At 34.0% G+C, this 25228-nt stretch overlaps 1 protein-coding gene across 2 annotated transcripts in view; it reads right to left on the minus strand.

The window, feature by feature from the left end:
• Positions 1-16661, minus strand: part of LOC128993558 (uncharacterized) — a 43828-nt gene extending 27167 nt beyond the window's left edge. For both annotated transcript variants that reach the window (XM_054417531.1, XM_054417532.1), the window contains exon 1: positions 16641-16661. In XM_054417531.1, coding sequence (XP_054273506.1) covers positions 16641-16649 — 9 coding nt within the window. In that variant the 5' untranslated portion in view covers positions 16650-16661. The remainder of the gene's footprint in view (positions 1-16640) is intronic.
• Positions 16662-25228: the final 8567 nt, after the last annotated feature.

A 25228-nucleotide genomic window follows, 5' to 3' on the forward strand; every position in this document is an offset into this window, starting at 1 on the left:
TAACATAAGTTACAATAACGTTTAAACAGTAATTTTTACGGAATTGGGCTTGTACTATTTTGTTTAGAATATAAAGAACTATAACATACTAAGTTTTAAAAAAATCGTTCGCGTCATTTTTGAGAAAATTCGATTTTCCGCTATTTTACAGGGTTTTATAGAAAAATCTTCAATAAAAATCTAAATAAAAAAAACATAAAAAACATTTAAAGTGTTGAGGACCATAACATACTAAGTTAAATAAAACCGATTTCTTTTTCGAAAATCCGATTTTTTTATTTATCAGGTTTTTATGGGAAAATAACATAATTTACAATAACTTTTTAACCGTACATTTTTACAGAAATGGAAGTCGTAACATTTTGTACAGAATTTAAAGGGCTACGACATACTATTATTTTATCAAAATCGTTCTGTCCATTTTTAGAAAATCTGATTTTTTTCGTTATTCAATAGGGTTTTTATAGGAAAATCTTAAAAATGAACACTTAAAAAATGGAAAAAAACGCCTGGAGATACCATGGATTATAACCCACCCACCAAACTTGATCTAAATCAGACCACAGGTGTAGTGTCTAGCACTAAACACATCCAGACACACAGACATCACTTTGAAAACCACTTTTTTGGGGTTCAGAAGGACCCAAAATGGATATATCCATTCAAAACTCAAACTCAAAAATTTTTACGAAACCAATACTTACTCCATTTACTATGTATAGGGGCAAAAAAGTGACTCAAAACGGATACCGGTATATCCAATCAAAACTGTGACTCAAAAATTCTGACGAAAACAATAATTTCTCCACGTACTATGTATAGGGGTGAAAGTAAAAAGGTTTTAGGAAATCAGCTATCACCATAGGCTAATGGCAAGACATGGACCCGGGAACAATTCACTTTTTCGTTATGATGTCTCGATGTCTCCAGCAGCTAAAAACACCATCCGTTCAAATTCATATTGGATAATGTGAACACACAGCGAACCTGTTGATTACGCGAATTTACACGTAACTGAATCCATTAAATATATTTGAATAACATTAGGTTTAACGAATACCTAGGTTTGCTGCTATGAGGGCACAAATAAAGTGTTTTTTTTCTTTCTAAAATATAGTTTAGTACAAACAAATAAATTTGTCAAGTTTGATCAAAATGTATCCATAAACAAGCAAACTACGACATTTTACAATATTCTCCATAAGAATAACATAGAAATAAAAGATTAACATTTTTAGAATTTCGTCTCTTACCAATAATCGTACAAAAACACTTTGATATATTAAATTATTATTTTGAGATTTTTAAAAAGGTTTAGAGAGAAATTGAAAACTATTATGTTTTTAGGTTCAAAAATAATAAAAACCAATTTTACCACATAAAACCCCCTGTAAAACTTCTTTTCCATGGTCCGATCATGCTGGTTCGTCATTCTAGTTTATCCCGCCTTACACCTTTAAACCAAATTTAATCAAAATCGGACAAAAAATACTCAAGTTATCGCGTTCACGGACATATATACAATATACGATACATATGTACAAATCTACAAATATATACATATATACAAATTTGAACGAATGGTTTTTTTGGCCTCAGGGGGCATCAAAATGAAAAAAGTAAATCGGTCCCGAGGCTATTCGCAAAAATGGGTACTCTGGTACATTTTTTATATAAATACGTACATGCCATGTCTATTCGAAAAAGTTTGCAAATCAGCACGATCAGACCATGGGGAAAGGGATTATACAGGTTTTATGTGGTAAACATTGGTCTTTCTCATTTTTGCACCTCAAAACATGAAATTTTTCCAATTTCTCTCTAAACCTTTTAAAAGAGTTTAAAAAAAAAAAAATATTTTAGTATATCAAAGTGTTATTGTACGAATATTGGTAACGGAGAAAATAAAAAGTTTCAATTTAACATTTTTATGGAGATTAAGTAAACTGTTATAATTTGGTTGTTTATGGATAAATTTTGATCAAACTTGACAAATTTATTAATTTATACTAAGGAAGTGATATTTTAATAAAAAACTTACTTTATAACCCTCCTTGTAGAAGCAAAAAACCTAAGTACTTAAACCTATTGTTATTGAAATGGATTTAATCAGAAATCAAAGCAGGTAAATGGAAATTCGCTTGGTCTGCAGGTTTGCTGCGGCGGGGGTATTTTATTAATAACAAGGTAAAATGCGATACTGTAAAATAACAAACAGTTTTATAAACTGAGAAGATTGGGTTGGCTTACTGTCAAGGACATGTTTTTATACAGTTCAAAAGCACAATTTGATACATTATGGACAACGAGCATATATATGTGTACATTTTTTTTTTTTAAGTTGGGAAATTAAATTAAAAGTCACTCAGTTGATAGCTGTGCTGCAGGGGCGGATGTTTTTCCTTGACCTCTCAATCAAATTGTGAGTGCTTTTCATTTAATTGCCCAGCTTAATATATATATATATATATATATATATATATATACTAGCAGAGTACCCATCCTTCGTACGGGATTGGCATATAAGTACAGGGTGGCGCAGATGGATCGGGTGGTTTTAAAATACTTGTCAAACTGTCAATTTCAAAGGTATTGGATTGAAATAAAGTGCAAAACGTGTAGTTACAATGGAAGTTTATTGACAAAAAATTAGTTAGGTTAGTTTTTAAAAATTACATACATTAAATGCCTTCCTTCTCGAGCGACGCATTCTTGAAGTCGGTCTTGAGGTTCCGCATTGCTCGCTCAAGCACATCACCAGGAATTGATGTGATTTCGTTGTGAATTGCAGCCTTCAACTCCTGAAACAAGGGTCTTCATGAACAAACCCCGGACCATTCAGGAGTTGAAGGCTGCAATTCACAACGAAATCACATCAATTCCTGGTGATGTGCTTGAGCGAGCAATGCGGAACCTCAAGACCGACTTCAAGAATGCGTCGCTCGAGAAGGAAGGCATTTAATGTATGTAATTTTTAAAAACTAACTTAACAAATTTTTTGTCAATAAACTTCCATTGTAACTACACGTTTTGCACTTTATTTCAATCCAATACCCTTAAAATTGACAGTTTGACAAGTATTTTAAAACCACCCGATCCATCTGCGCCACCCTGTATAAAATGTTTATTGCAGTTATACTCAAGCTTTGCAGTTGCAATGGGGAGGACACAATTTGATAACATTTTCCTTTAAATTTACGGTATAGTTTATTACACATCTACTATAGCCATAATGTCCTACCACTTCAACTAAACCACCTAAACAATAGAGAAAAACTAATTATTAAATATTACTAATATATCACAAATTATTTATTAAATTTAAAACATAAAAGTAACTGTACAACAATTCTTCTTTGACATTGCATATCAAAGGTTTTTGTTGTTGCTTAGTTCAAATTAGCTGTTTCCATAAATGCAAAATAAATGTAATAGTGCCGCACCCTGTTGGTAAATATTATAACTTTTAATGCTTTTGCATACCATAGAACCAAATTTTTTAGTTGAAACAGCTGACTAAATTCTTTTATTCCCTTTAAATATGAATACTCATAAGGTTAACATGGGGAACCACAGATAAGAGCCACTGAGTTGGAGCCCGAAAGGAATTTTGGCATAAGAATATGCCTATATGTTATTTGGGAGTTTAAGCTATAATCATGCCAAATTTGAGTCCAATCTGTCCAGTAGTTAATGCGTGATTGAACTTCAAACAAACAAACACAAAATTTTTTACATTTATAATATTAGTAAGTGTATATATATATATTTTAAGTTGGGCAATTAAATGAAAAGTCACTCAGCAAGCATGTCGGATTTATTCGCAATTTAAATAGCATTATTTTTTATGAATAGATCCTACTTAGATTCACTGCAACAAAAGGTAAAAAATGTTACTTACCTGAATTTTCAATAGCTTACAATGACATAAAAAGATTTTTCAAAAGTTTTATCAAAAAATACATTCATATACAAGTAAATCGCAATTTTTCTGTTTATATTTCATTGTTATTTTGTCACCAGCATGGAAACCCATTAGGTCCATGTTAATTTTTCATAAATTTAAAATTCATTTTTCTGCTTTTAAATAATACGTGAAGCAGTTTTTTTTTTTTTTTTTTTTTTTTTTTTTTGTTAACGCAACTCTTCCCTTATTTGTTGACCAATTTTAATCTTTAACGTGTTAAAAGATTCGTCTCAATATGTAGTTTTGCAATAAGGTTTTAGAATTGTAAAGTTCCTTCTCTTAAGGCTGTGAGACCTTCTCAAAGAAACAGCTGTTTATAAAAAGAAACTTAATTAGCTTTTTGAGAGTAAATATTAATGTTTTTAATATTCAGTAGATCCAGTAGATTCAGTAGACCAAGTTAGACAGTTAATCAGTTTTGTTGGAAGAACAGAAAATGTCTCAAGTTTAAAGAAGAAATATTGAAAACGGAAGGAGGAGACAATTAATAATAAGATATCTTATGCGTATGTGGAGAGTAGAAAAAGAGAGGTCTGGTCTAACAGATACCCATCCAGATACACATTCACTTGGTGAGATGAATAATATTTGCCAGATTTGCAGCCAACTTGATTTGGAATAGAAAAAATGATCGAAGCACATAGTGTTGTCAAGGTGGTAAAGTAAACTTGCCTAATGTCAGATCAAACGAATGCAGATGCGAGAAATGTTTACTTCTGACAATTACAGATGGAGATATTTCAACACATTTAGTACAAACTATATTAATGCCTTGACTATGATAAGTTCAAGTAGTAAGATTATACAAAATCTTGGCGGACCTTATGTTTTCATTGTAAACTTTTGTATTACTCGCTCTACTTCAATTGAGAAAAAACGCAAAATGGATTGTTTACTTCTACGTTATGTTGCCAATTGCTCTGACAAACGTATACAAAAGTTTTTTAACTGAATTCACCAACACAATCCAGAGTTTTGAGTTAGGCAATTAAATGAAAAGTCACTCAGCAAGCATGTTGGATTTATTCGCAATTTAAATAGCATTATTTTTTATGAATAGATCCTACTTAGATTCACTGCAACAAAAGGTAAAAAATGTTATTTACCTGAATTTTCAATAGCTTACAATGACATAAAAAGATTTCTCAAGTTTTATCAAAAAATACATTCTATATACAAGTAAATCACAAATTTTCTGTTTATATTTCATTGTTATTTTGTCACCAGCATGGCAACCCATTCGGTCGATGTTAATTTTTGCCTAATGTCAGATCAAACGAATGCATATGCAAGAAATGTTTACTTCTGACACTTATAGATCGAGATATTTCAACACATTTAGTACAAACTATATTAATGCCTTGACTATGATAAGTTCAAGTAGTAAGATTATACCAAATCTTGGCGGACCTTATGTTTTCATTGTAAACTTTTGTATTACTCGCTCTACTTCAATTGAGAAAAAACGCAAAATGGATTGTTTACTTCTAGGTTATGTTGCCAATTGCTCTGACAAACTTATAAAATGTTTTTTGACTGAATTCACCAACACAATCCAGACATTTTTAGTCAAAAATACGAAGTTTCAAAAACTCATTTACTATTGAAAGTTTTAGTGAAAATATTAGACCTAACATAAGTGAAGGAATTAGTGTTTATGTATTCAACGATCGATTAGATACGGTCAAGTTTATTTTTATGATTTAGGAGAGTCAAATAGTTTCCATGTTCAAAAAGAGGAAATGAAAATTGCAATTCAAATCTTATAGCTACAAGAGTTATCCAACCTATTTCGACAAATGAGTCTATACTTTCAAACTTTGGGACAGGTATTAAGAGAAACTCCACTGAACAACGTGAGAATTTTCTGATGTGGGGCATATACTGTGACTTACAGACAACACGTTAAAAAACGTTAACCAACTCTCAATGGTGTTGCTGCTTTAGCCTATTCAACGCAAATTATCACTGTCCAGCTGGTAACCCAGAGTTTTTGGGTAAAAAATGGAGCTCATGAAATGGTTGATATCACCCCATTTTTCAGGATTCTGTACAGAGAAAATGTTTTTGATTATGGGGATGTCTCAAATCAAAGAAATAAAATGATCCAGCTTAAATGACAGGTTATCAGTAAGGTAACAGTTTTCTTTAATTCCCAATGCTGGAAAAACTTTGTTGCAACATGTTAACTCAAATTGAAACAGATCGTTAAGCATTCATTAGAAGTTATCAGTAAAAAATTATAGCATAAATAATGTAGGTGAGCCTTGACAACACAAATATAGATGTTTAAAATTTGTTTCTAACAAATTATTTAATTTGTTGATTATTATTTAATCGTTTGCTACATTCGAAGATTTAGAAACAGATAAAAACGTGTGTTTATTTGACTGTTTAACTATTCAGTTAGCGTAAAATAAAACAGCTTTCTACAGGTGAAAGCAACATGTAAAAGCGTGTTTTAAAATATTATAAAAAAAAAATATTAAAATTAACAAAACATTTTTAGAATGAACTGCTGCTTTATGAAAGTAAAAATATAAAAACACCACGATCGTAAGTTTACTCTCTAATATACTTCATAAATCGTATGACTTCATGGATTTGTTTTATATACAAAATAAATATTGTTTATATCTCTTTATGATGGAGTGTATGGTTAAAAAAAATCTCTTTTTATAAAACCTACCTTCTTGACATAATCTTTAAACGGTTGTACTAACCATTTATGAATTTTTAAGACTGATCCACATACTTAAGAGGGTATTTAGGGACTAGGAGGTTGGTTCGAATGTATGCCAATAGGTGATGAATTAGATTATTATTTGCTCGTTTGACTAATTTTCTAAACAATGTTTCAGCTATTATCACTTTTAACCGGACAAATTACCTATACACTGTCACAGAATTTCCATTAATATTTTACTTTTTAAGTAATAGACGTATGGCCGCACGGTTCCAGCTCTAGACACGGTTATTACTTGTACGGGAGTCGGATACCGGACCGTGGCACAACCGTTGTCACCTACGGTTGCTACGCGGGTGAAAGTCGTACACGATTGGTAGTCTAATCGTATTAATGTGAATGGAGTCAAAAGCTCCAATGATCGATTACATAATGATTAATAGCCACACGAGCAAAAATCGTATAGTGTCAAAGGAGCTTAGTTGGTAATTGTAACCAAGCATCGACTAATTTGGCACCAACAACAAATACCTTCATATAAAACTATTTTAAAAGTTAAAAAAAAATATATATATATATAGATTTAGATATATATATAAGTGCAGATTTTTATCACTGATAACAAAAAGTAATAGGCATAAAAAATTAAAACTTGTTTCTATAAGTTATTTTTTTTTACATTCCGACATTTAATTTACATAGGGTGAGTACCTCCAAGATTTGGAAAACAATAGACCGGATCTATTGTTTCCGGATCCAAAAGTCAAAGGGGAGGAAACGTATCGTACATAGAAACATCTCTTATTTATTGCTGATCTGTAAAAACTATAAAAAAGCAACTATATCCTTAAATTTATACAGTAAAAATGGATAGAAACTTTAAGTTGGAATAAACATTTTTTATCTCTCCTTCCTTATCGATTTTTATATGTTCATTGAAATCGGTATGTGTCTTCCTTTAGGTGTTACTAATAATTTGATTTAAAAACTTTTGAAACAGCTAACCTAATATACCTATATCCTAATGTATTCTTTGACGAGAAAAAAATATTGGAAATTTGCTGAATGCGCTGATCTGCTGTTAAGGGTGTATGTTTTTATTTATTTCTTTACCGATCAAGCTGAGTTAATGATTATAAATCAATTATATACTTATTAATAATATACCGTAATGGTATTTTCTATTACAATACTTATATTTAAAAAACGATACAAATAGATTAAAAATTCCTTCTTTTGACCCATTTAAACCTTTAATTATTCCGTGGTTTAGTCATTTTGGTCAAACTCAAATAAGCTTATGTGATCTTATGTTCATCCCTGAATTATGCCTACATAAAATACCTGTTCATATCATTGTATATATATATATATATACAAAATATATATATATCTATATATTATCAAATTCACATCTAACTTCATCTCTTCATATCACATGGACGGTTTAACGCAAATAAGATTATGTGACTTTATATGTTCATGCCAAATTCCTCCTTGTTATGGTTTAATCAAGTTTGTTCACGAACGTGAATAAGTGTATGTGATATTACTGATATTTTATGTTTATATTAGGCAAAATTGGTTTCAAACGGTTTTAAAAAGGTTTTAAAAATGTTTTCAAAAATCTTTTTTTTTTTATTGTGTCAAATGGTATGTTTTAATGACGCAATATTGACATGGAGTATTAATACTACTTAAAACCCACTTATTCGAGTTATTAAATCACGTTAAGTTGTCAGGAGGAAAACTAAAAGCTTTCTTGGAATAACCTTCATTATCAAGGATAATCTATAAAATAACATATCTTACTTACGGAAAGTAAATAAAAGTTGTCTTATATCACTTAAAAGATATATTTACGCTTATACTGTTACTCACAACACGGCCAAAATACAAAAAAAGATGGCAAGTGGTGATCGATTTTGATTGGACACTCCAATCATCATCAGACCCAATACTTAAACGTTTCGATGAAATTGCGACTATACATAGTAGGTATTTTAAACCAAGTATGAATGGTGATGAGTGTAGGATAAGTAGCACGTTCTTGTAGTCTTGTTAGTGACTAAGGCCGACATATTTCTTAGACACAGCTGTTAATTGATATGCCATACAGCTAATTGTAATTAAGGGACCTACAGTTTATAGTGGAATCCAACCCACATTTTTTAGCCTTGGCATATAAGAATTGGTCTAATTATCAGGATAGTACTGCGGATAGTCGTAGTAATTACTCCTGCGGACGTTAATCCACACTAGAGAGAATCTTATCTACAGTGCATATATCCATAATTCAAGACCTCCTAGTAGCTGGATTATAAAACGACGCCACCCGTCCCAGTCAATAGGATATAGACGAATATATATATATATATATATAATAGGCGAATGACATGTAAATTCAATAACATGTACAATGCTGATCAAGAAGTTATATCTTACTTCTTTATAAATATATTTCAATAAACCTTTAATGTGTCGTTATATGCTATAACTGGTTGATATTTAAACTAAAATACACTACAGTAGCAGAACCCTCATACTTAAGTTTAGAAATCTTACAAATCAATGTCTAGCCCATTTAAATACCCATAAATCCCTCATCTTATAGTTATATTATCCTAGTTCATGAAATTAATTAAATTTATGTGGTATAACATGTTTATACTAAGTTTGATAAAACTGAACGAAAGGAGGTATTTAACTATTTCACGTCAAATATTACTAAAATAAGGCGATTAGGGACTTTAAAAGAGTTGCAGGTCGAGTCTCAAAGTCATTGATTCTTTTGGCTGTTGTTTGACTGTTGAGGAGTGAAGATCATTACCGATCAATAATTGGCTTTTCAAGCCAAAACTCTACCAATTATTCATGATTTGTGAATTTGTCTCCTTAATACCAAATTCTATCGAAACCTGAATAACCGAGGGTATAAATAGAACCGCAGGAGCCTCTCAGTCATTGAGTCTTCGACTGTTGAGGAGTGAGGATCATTATACTACCTTTTCAACCAAACAAAAACCCTACCAATTATTCATCATTTGTAAATTCGTCTCTTTAATACCACATTTTATCAAAATCTGAATAACCGAGGGTATAAATAGAGTCGCAGGAGTCCCTCAGTCATTAAGTCTTCGACTGCCGAGGAGTGAAGATCATTTGCACTACAGTTTCTGTACTACCAATATTAGATCGTTTGAGGATTTATCTTTTTAATAGTTTTTGAATAGTTTTTTGTATTTACATTACCTTTGTCTTTTTATGAAATTTTGTTAGAAAATTGTTTTTATTTGCAGAAAAACAGAATTATTGAAAAAAACATGAAGAGAAAAACTTGTGACAAGTGTAAAAAGACTATTTCATCAAAAAACTTTTCGCGTCACTTGAAAAAATGTTTCGGGGAACAAGTAAACACCATCGAACCCCAGAGGCCATGTGATTTTTGTGGAACATTGATTACACTATCACATAGGACACGTCATCTTAAGCGTTGCAGAGTGAAAAGTGAAAGTGAATATGCACCAGCTCCAAAGAAACTACGTCCAGCGGATACACAACCATCGACCAGCATCACCCAACCTACTGCCAGCTCCAATATTGATAACATCAGATCATCATTACTCATCGAGGACCCTAACAACGCTAAAACCAAAAATCCTAAACAAAGTTTGAAAATAATTGAAGTGGAAAAGGCGTTCAAGAACAGGATGAAAACATATTTAATTGAAAATAAATCACCCATTAAAGATACAAAGCAGTTTTTTCAACTTTCAAGAAACTTACTAAGTGATAAGGTGCGTGAAAACTTGCAAAAGCACAACATTAAAATAAACTTTGTACTCTTGACTGAATACAAAAAAATAAGTAACGATGAAGAAATTATGCAAGAAATGAACTTCAAAACAAAAAACGTAACGTTATATCCTACTGATGACATCGAAGAACAGCTGCGAAGAAAGGAGGAAAAGATTTTGAAAGAGATGGAGGAATTTCAATCGAAAGGCTCGGGCTGGACTCTAAGTAAAATTATTAACATTGAACTACGAATCAACCGCTATGTTCCTCTGAGAGGATCGTCCTACATCGATTTACCGACACCATTAAAACTAAAGAAAGCTATCATCAATATTCAAAACAACGACTATAAATGTTTCCTGTGGTCAGTGCTCGCAGCCATTCATCCAGTAGGGTTTAACGAGAACCCACATAGAGTACATAACTACAGACAATATGAACACGAGTTTGATAGTGTTCTACAAGGGATCGAATTTCCGATGGATTTAAACAATGTGAAGTTGTTTGAAAAGCGATCTGGGATATCTATCAATGTATACAGCTATGATGAAAAATTTACAGTGTTCCCCCTACTTACAACCAACGAAGAAAAGGAGCTACATGTAGACTTGCTTTACTTAAAAGACGGAAGAAATTCACATTATTGTCTAATTAATGACCTTAGTAGACTCGTGCGCTCACAAAAAACAAAACACGAGAATCGTATTTGGCTATGTAGGAGATGTTTATTACACTTTGGAACAGAAGATTTGTTGGAGATGCACAAGGAATATTGCAAAAAACATGAACCAGTAAAAATTATAATGCCGAATGAAGGAGAAGTATTGAAGTTTAAGGATTACAACAGAAGTATGAGAGTGCCATTCACAATATATGCTGACTTCGAATGTATGCTCAGCAAAATACAGTCTACCAGCAAAGAAGAAGAAGACACGACAGGATCGTACACGAAGAAATACCAGAAACATGATGCAATTAGTTTTTCTTATTATATAGTAAATGAAGAACACAATTATGGAACGCCAGTAACATACTTTGGCGAGGATGCACCCCGCATGTTTGTAGATAGGATGCTCGAAGAGACGAAGAAAATACGACATCTATATTCTAAAGAAGCTGTCAAACCCATGATACTTTCAGAGGAGAATCTTACTACTATTTCAATGGCTACTCAATGTCACATTTGTGGAGGAGAGTTTACAACACAAGATCCATTAGTTAGGGATCATGATCATCTGTCAGGAAAATTCAGAGGTCCTGCACACAATAGCTGTAACTTAAACTTTAAAAAACCATCATTTATCCCAATATTTATCCATAACCTTTCTGGTTACGATACTCATATATTTATTAAAATGTTTGGATTAAACAATGAGACCATCGATGTTATCCCTAACAACGAAGAACGATATATTTCATATACTATTCATGTGAAAGGAGGTATTGATCTGAGATTCGTAGATTCATTGAAATTCATGTCGAGTAGCTTGGGGGAACTAGTCAAAAACTTGACACCCTCTCAGTTCAAACATACATCAAAATACTACTCAGGTAAACAGCTACAACTCCTGCTTCAAAAGGGTGTGTATCCATATGATGCAATGGACTCATTAGATAAATATGAGCGTACATCATTACTACCAAAAACGGACTTTTACAACAAGTTGACCATGTCTGAAATTAAAGAAGAAGATTACCAGCATGCAAGTGAGGTATGGAGGACTTTTGAGATAAAGAATATGAAGGAATATACTCTCTTGTACAACAAGTCAGATGTATTGCAGTTAGCCGACGTCATGGAAAATTTTAGGAATGTGTGTATGCAGACCTACAAGCTCGACCCTGCATGGTATTATACAGCTCCCGGACTAGCGTGGAGTGCCATGTTCAAGACTACCAGGATAGAACTAGAACTTTTAACTGATTACAACATGATTTTGATGATTGGCAACGGAATTCGGGGAGGTCTATCACAAGTTTCAAACCGCTACGCAGCCGCCAACAATAAATATATGGATGAGAATAATTATGATAAAGATACTCCTTCATCATACCTAACATATCTTGATGCCAACAACTTATATGGATGGGCAATGTGCCAACACATGCCATATGCAGAATTCAAATGGGTTGAAGATGCCCACCTTATTGACGTAACAAAGGTTCCCGATGATAGTGACATTGGATATATCTTAGAAGTGGACTTGGAGTATCCAAAAGAATTGCACGATCTACACTCTGATTTCCCCCTAGCACCTGAACGCCGAATTCCTCCAGGATCCAGACAAGAGAAATTGCTAGCAACATTATACGATAAAGAAAAATACGTCACACACTACAGAAACCTAAAACAATATATGTCTCTCGGTTTGAAAGTAAAGAAAATCCATAGAGCAATCAGCTTTAAACAAAAGAACTGGCTCAAACCCTACATAGATTTGAATACCAACAAGAGAACAAGTGCTACAAATCAATTTGACAAGGACTTTTACAAACTAATGAATAATAGTGTTTTTGGAAAGACGATGGAAAATGTTAGAAATCGAGTAGACATCCGGTTGGCAACGAAAGAAAAACAAGTAGACAAGTGGTTGGCACAACCCAACTTCAAGAGGAGAACGATTTTTACAGATCAACTGGCAGCTCTCCATATGAGTAAAACAAAACTGTTATTTAACAAACCTATTTATTTGGGTATGAGTATCTTAGATATATCAAAGACGCTAATGTACGATTTCCACTACAATGTAATAAAAGCTCGATACAAGGACAAAGCTCAATTACAATATACTGATACAGACAGTCTGACCTATCACATACAAACCGAGGATTTCTATGATGACATGAAGAAGATGATAAATTACTTTGACACTAGCGATTATCCACCAAATCACCCCTGCTTCAGCACCACAAACAAGAAGGTTATTGGAAAATTCAAAGATGAACTCAAAGGAAAAATCATGTATGAACACGCAGGGTTAAGATCAAAGATGTATGCAAGCAGATCTGAAGATGAACATCTCATAAAAAAATGTAAAGGTATAACCAAATCAGTAGTGGAAAATACCATATCTTTTCAAGACTATAAGGACTGTTTAAAAACACGTGTTGACCGGTATTGCAAGATGAATATGATAAGAAGCTACAAGCATGATTTATACAGTGTTGAGCTAAACAAGATTGCATTATCAGCTAATGATGATAAAAGATACATCTTATCCAATGGGATAAGCTCCTTACCGTGGGGACACTCAAAAATCCCACAAGAAGAGTTCGTAGAGATGGAAGAAGAACACTCACTTTCGACAGACTAAGCTTGAAGTAATTTTGCATAAGGGGGGTCTCCATAGCACAGGGTTATTTGGTCTAGACCTGTGTGAACCTCTTCCCCCCAATAAATAACTGGAATTATTAATAAAAAAGAAGAAAATGTATATGAGAAAAATTTAAAAAAGAAGAAAAACAAGAAAAAATGAAAAAATAATAAAAGAAGAAAAAGAGGGACCTCTAGCATGGTGGTGAGGTTGACGTTTCTCTAGAGGCTTTTTAACTAACGAACCACCGACCAATAAACACAACAGGAAGTGTGTTTTTTTTTCTGAATTACTAAAACTTACAGTTTGGGATTTAAGATCTTAATTCTAAGCTTTTTTGTGTTAAGTTTACTATAACAAAATGGGTGTGAAGAATGAAGGATGTATTACTAAACTCCGCCATAGACACGATACTTCTAGCAATACCCCCACCGCAGCAAACCTGCATGCTTAGCGAATTTCCATTTACCTGATTGGATTTACACTAAAATGTATCCTTAAAATTATCACATTTATTACCTATTTAAATTGGATGATTTAAACGAATTCTTAGGTTTGCTGCAACAGGGAAGGTGAAAGAGTGTTATAATTTTATTTTTTATTAATAGTTTAGTACTAAATGAATGCATTTTCCAAATTTGATCAAAATATGTTCATAAACATGCAAACTATAACATTTGGCTTTTTCTCCCTATAAATAACATAAGAATTATAAATTTAAACATTTTTGGACTTTTCTCCGTAACCAATAGGTGCATTATAATGCTTTAATATACTAAATTATTAGTTTTTAAGCTCTACAAAATGGTTTGGAAAGAAATTTTGAAATTTTGGGTTTTTAGGGTCAAAAATAGGAAAACCTATTTTTACAACATATCTGCTATATTACCAGAAGAAAAACATTTTGGTGATTGGTAAGGATCGAACCCATGAACCTCTGGCTCATACACAGTCAACTGTTAAGAAAAAACATTATTCAGATAATATATCATCCCACGAAAACATAACATCTATGAAATGTCCATTTAACATTTAACAATTGGTGGCCTTTAGAAAGGCCGTTTTTAAGCTCCGTTTAAGTTTAAGTTCCGTTTAAATCTTTTTTCAACCGTTTTTAACAGCGGATACCATAATTATCATTTGTTTGACATTTGTAACGGACTACAACATATAGATATATTAAATAGAATAAAAGTATAATGTTTTTAAGTATATTACACACTCTGTACATATGTACATTAGGAAATTGAGGTTGTCATTTACCACTATAAACGCAGGACCTGTAACTGGCATCGTGGCCCAATGGATATGACTTCAACCCCTCATCTAGGAGACCGGGGTTCGATACCCAGTCGAGGCACACTTTTTATTCATAATTTAATTTAACAAATAAACAAATATAGTTTAATAATTGATTTAATAAACAAAGGTACCTACGTATAAGTACGTAATGTAACGTTATGGCGGGAAAGCAGACAACCTACGTATGCAGTACATTAAGTAAGGTTAGTACGTACACACTACATACTAAACCACACCCGCATACCACCTGCCCCCACATCTCAACCAATAACTCACCTCGCCCAAAGAGGGTCCTCTTCGGGCGATGTAGAACCCCCGTATTCCCTCTACTTTAATTCACCGGGGTGTAGAGCTTTTGCCCCAGAAACAATGGTTTTAGGGTACAGTATAATACTGATTATAAATTTGGAACAAAATACCCCCACAGCAGCAAACCTTTTTATTCTTTATCTAAATACATCCTTTAAATACATCCTTAAGTATGACAGATTAAATCCATATTTAATTAGCATTAGGTCAACGAGTCCTTAGGTTTCCTGCTACAGGACCTGTAACATCCTTCTACAAGAAAGGCAAAAAGGCGCGTTTTAGTGAAATATTAATAGCTTAGAATGAAATAGTAAGCTTGCCGAATTTGATCAGAATATCCATATACTGTACTAGCAAATTACGAAATCAAAAATTTACCTATTCTCCATAGTAATAAAATATTTTTCTTTAATTTACAGTTTTATGGAACTTTCTCCGTAATCATTAGTCGTACTACTACACTCCAATAGACTAAATTATTTCATTTTGAGTTCACAAAATAGCTTAGAGAGAAATTGCAAATATATTGTTTTGCGGGTCAAACTTGAGAAAAATTAATGTTTAGAACTATAAACTCAGTTCCATAGTTCGATCGTAAGACTAACAGTTGCGATTACAATTTATTTAATTTTTTTCTCTGTAAAAAGCTAAAACAAACTATACAATTTTTTGAATACGGATATTAGTACGGGTGAGTATTACGGCAAAAAAGACACACTATACCTTTAACAAAAAAAAAAACTTAAGATTCTTGTAATATCAAGACTATCTATTTCGAATAACTTCGGTGTTCCTCTATGAAAGAAATGTATTGTTAGTTACAAAGAATTAAAAGTTAGTTAGTTTGAAATATGAATATGCTTGCACAGAGAACTTTACACTTTACAGCACTATAACACAAACCCGAACTAATAAAAAGATTTAGATTATTTGACTGTTCAACTAAAAAAAACATAACATATTTTGATTTTGGATGAACATGATTGCGCAGAGAGAATTATGGAAACATGTACTGAATAAAATTAATATAAATTTCACCTCTGTAAAAATGGAAAAAGAGTACACATTTTAATTTTTTAATATTTAAAGATCTTTGCACCTAGAGCTTTACAGCAATATAAGATACCGTTCAAAGCTTAACATTAATTTAATTCCCGCACGGTCAAAAAATATAACCTTTTCCTCCGTGTAAAAAACAAACAAAAAGCGCTAAGAAAGTAGAGCTACAGTATTGGACATAGACGTAAATGACACACCCTCTTACCTGCCTCATGTTGTGGCTGTGAAAGATTGACACAAAATGTTATTGTCCATGTGTCCAGAGTATTTATATACGAGCAGGAAAGTCCTTGACTCTTCGCTACTCTCTGACAAGCCTAGGGCGACATTCATGTTCCCGGGACGTCCTTTCCACGTACAAGATAAATCGGATTTAGGCGGTTTGCGATTCAAACATCTGATGAGGAAGATCGCAAATAAGATGAAGTAGTTTAGCCCTCTTCTTCTGTCGTGACGTTTCAGCAAGGACTGGGACTGTTTAGGACTTAAGTTCTCCTCCTAGCCTAGCTTTAGCTTAATTTGTTTTCACCTTTGCTTAATCTGGTGGGATTTGATAGGTTAGTTTCCTTTCGCCGGATTATAACAGAGAGTAAAAGGCATTAGTCGGTTTTGGATGTAAAGTTGGCTGTAAAAAGTAGCTTATGTATTTTGCGCGTTCAAAGACATATGTGCGTATAAGACTAATTAAAAGCCTTGACTTATCCTAGTTATTGTTGTAGTTGGATGTAATAGTATACAGTATTACGTTACTAGTTTTGAAAATAAGTGTTTGCCGGACGAGTGTGGTCGATTCCGGTAAACACATTTTGGACGAGTGGCGAACGATCACTACTGAATCTGTACAAATCCTTATATTACCACCGACAAAGGAATCAAAATCACTTTTTGTTTATAACCACTCATTGCCACCCAAATATTGTATAATCAGCTGATTGGTGTCCGGACAGTTCAGTAGTACGTAATGAAACCCCATTTGATTAAGCTGGCGGCAAACAGCTGTTTTCTGGACTAAATCCTTGCGTGGGAAGTTTGTCAAAATAGTGTAGTGTGGCGTCAAAAATATAATAATTTGATCAATTCTGTACAATTCAAACGTATAGACTGTTTCAGGTTGTGAGTGTTGCAAAGCTGCATCGCTAACAGGTTAAGAGGCAATAAAATTATAAATTGTTATTATCAATTTATGTAGTTTCAACTGAATCTGTAATGTAATGAGAGAATTTCTGTGTCATTGGCAACCTTATTTTTTAAGGTAGACGTGTTTATTCTTATAGATAAATTATTTTCTCTTTAGCAAGTATCCGTTCCAACATCAATTCGATTTTTAAACTATTGACACACTCCGACGAGTCCGGTGTCAGCGAATTAAAATGTTAAAATGCGTCTAATTAAAATGTTACCAACATAACGAAATATTAAATTTTATTTTTAAAACTTTCTTTCGCCAAACGCGGATGTCTTTGATCACCCCTTTTAAGAAATTCCAGAATGAAAAATATCGTCAGAGGAAAATCCGCGATAAAGTTGCTAATTAAGTTCATGTGTTTATATCGCCACTGTCCTACCTTTGATATCACTTTGAGTAGTTCGGGAACTGCTGCTATCAGTTACCGAATATCCTAATAAGCTTAGAACCTTGACGGACGCGTCTCATTGAAAACTCGGTTATCATTGAAAGTTAGTTTTCTTTTGGGATCCATGACTGGTTGCGTTTAAATTCGTTATTGTCGGCTAAATCTCATTTTTAAATAAATTTCACAACATTATTGGTTTCAATAACACAAAAAAAAGGACCGGGCGTCTTTAGTTAAATTTAATTAATCATATATAAATACATATATACAGTGTGTAAATTAAGTCTGGCACACATTTTTTTATCTTTTTTTGTAAAGTAAATAGAAGAAATCAATTTGCGGGACTGATTGATAACAAATGTTAGGCACTTTTTACAAATTTTTAAAATAAAAATTCCCTTAAGGACAACGGGGGGTGGGGGGTAACTAAACATTTTCAAAAGACAACCCCCCTCTTGTGACCCCTCATTTTAAAGGTCATTGGAAGACAAATCCAAAGATGTGTCTGAAAAAATGTTTTTTGAACCCTATCCAAGATGGCGGTTTAAAATGTACTTAGGGTTGAACGGGTAAATTAGGTATGGCACACATTTCTTATCTTTTTTACTCTTTGTAGATAGAAGGAATTAATTTGCGGGACTGAGTAAGAACAAATTTTTGGCACTTTTTCATAATTTTGAAAAAAATTCCCCTTTAGGGTAAGTGGTGGTGGGGGGTAACTAAAATTTTCAAATGACAACCCCCATCTTGTGACCCCACATTTTAAAGGTATTTGGAAGACAAATTTAACGATGTGTCTGAAAACATTTTTTGCATCCTGTCTAATATGGAGGCTGAAAATGTACTTACCCCCCACCACCACCTTACCATAAAGGGGAATTTTTTTCAAAATTATGAAAAAGTGCCAAACATTTGTTCTTATTCAGTCCCGCAAATTAATTCCTTCTATCTACAAAGAGTAAAAAAGATAAGAAATGTGTGCCATACCTAATTTACCCGTTCAACCCTAAGTACATTTTCAACCGCCATCTTGGATAGGGTGCAAAAATCTTTTTTTCAGACACATCTTTGGATTTGTCTTCCAATGACCTTTAAAATGAAGGGTCACAAAGGGGGGGTTGCCATTTGGAAATTTTTAGTTACCCCCCACCCCCCGTTGCCCTTAAGGGAATTTTTATTTTCAAAATTTGTAAAAAGTGCCTAACATTTGTTATTAATCAGTCCCGCAAATTGATTTCTTCTATCTACTATAGAAAAAAAGATAAAAAATGTGTGCCAGACTTAATTTACACACTGTATATATATAATGAACAATAGGCTACCTTCTCTAAATTTACCGTAGATAAACCTTGGCTACCTGTGTTACTTGTGTCCAGGCAATCCATGAGAATGTGTGTGCATTGTGCAAGCCTATACTTTTCCCCTATCAACGAATCAAATCCAAGAGGTTTGACAAATCTATATAGTATCATCGACTATTGGATAGTCAAAGATAGTATGTAAAATCCGATCATGGTTTTAATTTTAACATCTTTTTTCAAAGGTCACACTGAAGTTATTTAGATAGTATTGATATCAATGGTTTGGCTGACGCTTTTTCTGTCTCAATCAGTTTTTAGTTTGAGATAGAATTTAGTTTAAATTTTTAAAGTTCCAAGTTACAGTACATGTAAAAATATGCCAATACCAATATTACACATACAACCCTCTCATATTTTATGGTGTGCTACGACACGGAGAAAAATGTCAGCAGATTGATTGCCATTCTACATCTACAATCTACCATCTTTACATCTACAATGTAGCATCTTTACATCTACAAGCAACCATGGTCAGTGATTGTCACTGTCTTTACCAATAACAGGAACATTTCAGAATTCCAATAAACGTGTTTATTTTTGATTTAGCTTTCAAAAATATAACTCGGGCTATCTGGGCTATGCAAATTATATGTTTATTTCGGAGTTAATCAAACTTTTAATCGATTAAAATTGATGTTTTAAATATACAACCAATGTCCTGGTACATATGTATTTGTTTCTCCATTTGATTGACATCGCCTGAGGCAAACACACGATAAACAGCTGTGATAAATTCGCCTATCAATTATAGGTACTCTAGCGACGTGTCTGTAGCGCCAAAGAATCTGAGGTAAAAGTCGAGTGGAGATTTTTGTTGTTTACACACATTCGCAGCAATAAATCATCAAGTCCGATCTCAGCCCATTGCCCTTGGCTACTTTCTATAATATTTCTGTCTCTAGATCAACATTTACTAGATTGCCTTAAAAACTCACTAAAATACATGACATTTTCAAAATTGTCCCGGGGGAGAACCCCCGGACCCCCCCTCTAGGCTGGGGGGTATTCCATACCCCCCCGACCCCCCGTTGGTAGGGGGGCCCGAGCCAGATCCTGGGAACAGGGCCCACAATTAAATGTGGGGGCCATGAAACCACAATGTCAGGCCAGACATTTTAGACATTGGATTGTTTAGAAATATGCCTCACCCAACACACATGACACACCTAATTGACCTTGATTCCGATCATCTACCAGTCATTCTTTCATTTAACGAACCACCTGAAATAGAACTTCCAAACGAAAAACTTATTAAAGGAGTAATCGAATGGGAAAAGTTTAAAGAATGCTTTCATGAAAGTTTTCTCCTTCCTCGCCAACTAAAAGATAAAACCCAAATTGATGAGGCTATCGATTTGTTTGTCACTTCCATTCGTCTCTCAGTAGAACAAGCAACGGTTCGTCAGTTTAAACCTAACAAATCGTTTTCCTCGATTCCTCGATACATCCTGTCCCTTATTAATTTGAAGAATAGACATAGAAGATTATGGCAACGCTACAGAACTCCTTATTTTCGCAGAAGATATAATCAGCTCATTAGACGAGTCAAATGGGAATTAGACTGATTCAGATACGAATCTTATAACAAATATGTATCAAATCTGTCCTCTGATGACAACAACTCCTTATGGCTCGCAACTAAACAAATATTGAAAGAACGCACCCCAATACCCAGTTTAATAAACAATGGTCAGGTATGAAAGCAAAACGGACAAAGCTAATGTTTTAGCCAATTACTATTAGCGTTCATTTCGTCCGAATGATGAATTTCAAGACCCTGAATTTTCAGCTCATGTTACCACAGTTAATGCCTGCCCACTCATCACGGTGGAACGGCCAATTAAATATACTTCTCCATCTGAAATCTCTAACTTCATCAAGTCGCTAAGAATCAAGAAAACGGAGAATAGCTATTCTCCAGGCCTTTGACCGTGTTTTGCACGATGGCTTGTTGTTTAAACTAAGAAAGTTTAAAGTCCCCTCCTACCTACAGAGAATTATTGAAGCTTCCTTGAAAATAGAACGTTTTCAGTTAATATTGATTGCTCCCTGTCAACTGCCAGACCAATTCAAGCCGGAGTCCCACAGGGCGCAATTCTTTAACCTCTATATTATATAATATTTACACTACACTTCTGATTTGCCATTGTCAAACCATGTCCAAACAGCTGTGTTTGCTGATGACACCCTACTCTACTCTACACACCATGACATCGAAGTTGTGGCCAATAACATTCAAGTTTCCTTAAACGATTTGATGGAATGTTCACAAAATGGAGAATAGCCATAAATAAAGAGTGAAGCGAAGATTTTTACCCTCTGAAAACCGTTAGATCCTCCAAATTTAGAAATTCTAGATGAACAGATATTGCATGGAACCCTCCTGACCAAGCAATAAAATATTTAGGTGTACTTCGACCGAAAGTTAAATTGGAAATTTCATAATTAATAAAAAATTAAATTTGGCTTATGGCAGATTATCAAAATTGTTTCCTTTAATCAACAAAAAATCATGTATGTCTATTAAGAATGGAACCCTTCTATACAAAACACTTCTACGTCCACTATTGTTGTACGCCTGCCCAGTATGGGGAACTGCTTCATCAAGCTCGATTCGTAAACTGCAAACGTTTCAAAATAAAGTTTTAAGGATAATTCTAAAATGTCCCTGGTATGTTCGAACCTGTCAAATACATTTAGAACTGGGAATAAAACCTATAGAAGATTTCATCAGGAAAATTACATCAAAATTATTTACAAGACCTCCATTAACAAGCAGCATTGGATTTTATAACACAGGCCAACCTTCTGAAATCCAGAGACTCCGACTAAAACCCAGATTGCCTCAAGATGTTTTATTATAACAATTTTTTTCATTTGTGTTTCATTGGTGGACAGCGCCTTTACAGTCCGACCCGCTAAAACAGTGACAATAAGTGTCTGAGGGGCTAGCCACAGCTGACCTCTACCTATGTTAATATAATTAATAGTGTTATTTTTTCTCTCTTATATTATACCTAACCTGTATAGAAATGTAATGCTGATCGGTTAGTAAAATTGTATAAATAAACGGTATCAGCATTCTGACACATACTTTCTCCCATAAGTTTGTCAACAACCTTTATCATATTGTGTAAGCGGTGAGAGTAAATATACGGAATTGGGATTAGTATAATCTTGTTCAGAATTTAAAGGACTACATACAAATTTTTATCACAATCGTTTGGGCCATTTCTGTGAAAATCCGATTTTTCCGTTGTTTTATTGGGTTTTTTATGGGAAAATAACATAATTTACAATAACTTTTGAACCGTAATTTTTACAGAAATGGGATTTGTACCATTTTGTTTAGAATATTAAGGACTATAACATACCAAATTTTTATCAAAATCGTTCGGGCCGTTTTTGGGAAAATCCTATTTTTCCGTTTTTTATGGGGTTTTATGGGAAAATTCCCATTAAAAATTATTTTTTTTTAATGAAAAAACTATCAAAAAGGACCATAACATACTATGTTAAATTAAAACCGTATTTTTTTCTAAAATCCTATTTTTCGTTATTTTATGGGGTTTTTAATGGGAAAATAACATAATTTACCATAACTTTTGAACCGTAATTTTTAGAGAAATGGGATTTGTACCATTTTGTTCAGAATTTAAAGGGCTACAACATATTAATTTTTTATCAAAATCAAAATTCGATTTTTCCGGTTTTTTATGGGGTTTTATGGGAAAATCCCCATTAAAAATCAAAATTTCAAAAAAATAAAAAAACGCCTGGAGATACCATGGATTAGAACCTACATACCAAATTTCATCGAAATCGGACCACAGGTGTAGTCCCTAGCTCTGTACACATCCAGACACACACACACACACACACGCACACACGCACACACAGACATCACTTCGAAAACCACTTTTTTGGGTCCAGGGGGACCCAAAACGAATATATCCACTCAAAACTCAAACTCGAAAATTTTGACGAAAACAATACTTTCTCCATCTACTATGGTATAGGGGGAGAAAGTAAAAAAAGAACAATAATGCTATGCTGTAGACGAAGCTACCTCCGCCCTCCTCAACTTGTGTGGACCTGTTCACCACAACAATGCAAATATTTATAGCACAGACAATATAATACTTTAGTGTTTATAGTGTAATCTCTTTGACAGACGAGCGACATCGTGTATAAATGCGTTGTCATGGTTTACTATTTAACCTGTATTATTATCATTTTTTATAATTTGAGATGAGGACGCCACCTATATGCGTATTTTAACCCAAATTAGTGAAGGATAAGTGTAGAATGAAGTGTGATGACCTTTATAGCTTTGTTACTAACTTAGACTAGCTGTTTCATTAGTCAGGACCCTTTATCAAAAGGCCAATGATGGAGGACAGCTGGGCATAGTTTCGAACAATCAAAAAACTAAAAACTTTTCTCAGGATCGAACCGGCGACATTTTGATTACTTGGCGAGCACTGTATGCACTGAGCTTATTAGAAGATGCATTACGATAGAGAATGTTATGGACTTAGACATAAAACAATAGTTAAGTCGAAAGTAAATAGCCTATCTCAAATCTGCTGCCCCTAAAACCAGGTATTCCATGTCTTAAAGGGGCGAAATGATAGTAATATTAGTAAGGCAACGTTAGTCCACAAGTTTAAATTAGCAAAAAAAACTTGTTGTCGGTAGTACTGTTTGGTAAAATTTCATCGAGGTGTTTGCGGTAGGCCTACTCGCATGAAATCCCGCTCAACATGCTCATTAACGTAAACTTCTGCTTACCGGCCTTGTAGCGTAATCGGCCATTCATTGAAGAAGAAGTACTATAGCGTGTTTGCTACAGTAGGCCTCGGGTACGATCACGAGCGGCAAGCGGTGAGAGGCAAGCGCAGAGCAGTAAGCGGCGAGCGGTAACCTAAGCGGCACATAAGTGGCGGTGGTTGCTACTTTGCAAGTTGAACATTTATAACGCTCATCACATTTCCCAGTTTTATGAGTCAGTTTAGTCAAAAATGGTAAACTACCTACGCTTACCTGCAAGACTTATTGCATCTATTTTTGCTATCTGACAATGGTTTGCCTTTAAAGAAAAACTTGGTTTTTAGAAAAACCTTAACCCTAACTTGGTCCCATACTTTTCTGGGGACTGAAGTGTTTTAAAACTTCCGTGCTCGTGCTGGTCATTCCACAAGCATTCCTTGGACTGCACCCCACGTATCGACCCGTATAGCACGTTTGCTGATGTTTTCCTGTCATTTTAGGCCGAACTGAAGCATGACTCACCTGAGTGGTGAGCGGCGTTTTCGCGAAAATCTGTTTTGACTTGAGTCACTAACACTAACAAGACTACAAGATCGCGCCACTCATCATACACTCATCTCCATTCATACTTGGCTTAAAATACCTACTTTGTATGGTAGCCATTTCAAAGAAAAGTATATAAGTAAAGTAAAAGAACTATGAGCGGCGCTGAGCGGTGCCGCTTACCGCAGCTCGCCGCTCAGACGTATCGTGGCCACCCTCAACAAACTTACACGCAACAAATGAGACCCGATGTCAGAGCGGCACCGCTCCATGCCACTCGCCGCTCGTACCGTACCCGGGGCCTTAACTAGTTTCCTGAACCATGCTTTTACACTCACTATAATGATATGCCCATTAAGGGTTGGGCTCTAGGCAATACTGAACACATTATAACAAACTTTATAGGTTGTTGTTTTGTAAACACAGCCCAGGACCGGCGAATTTCATCGCATGTACCTGTATTTTGTTCCTGCCTCGCAACTGTGTTTTTACACAAAATAATTTACAGTAAAGACAAAATAAAAGTAATATTCTAGTAAATT

This window comes from Macrosteles quadrilineatus, unplaced genomic scaffold (assembly GCF_028750875.1).
Source record: "Macrosteles quadrilineatus isolate MER2022 unplaced genomic scaffold, UCM_ALF_1.0 Scaffold_4__1_contigs__length_99947679, whole genome shotgun sequence".
NCBI lineage: Eukaryota > Metazoa > Arthropoda > Insecta > Hemiptera > Cicadellidae > Macrosteles > Macrosteles quadrilineatus.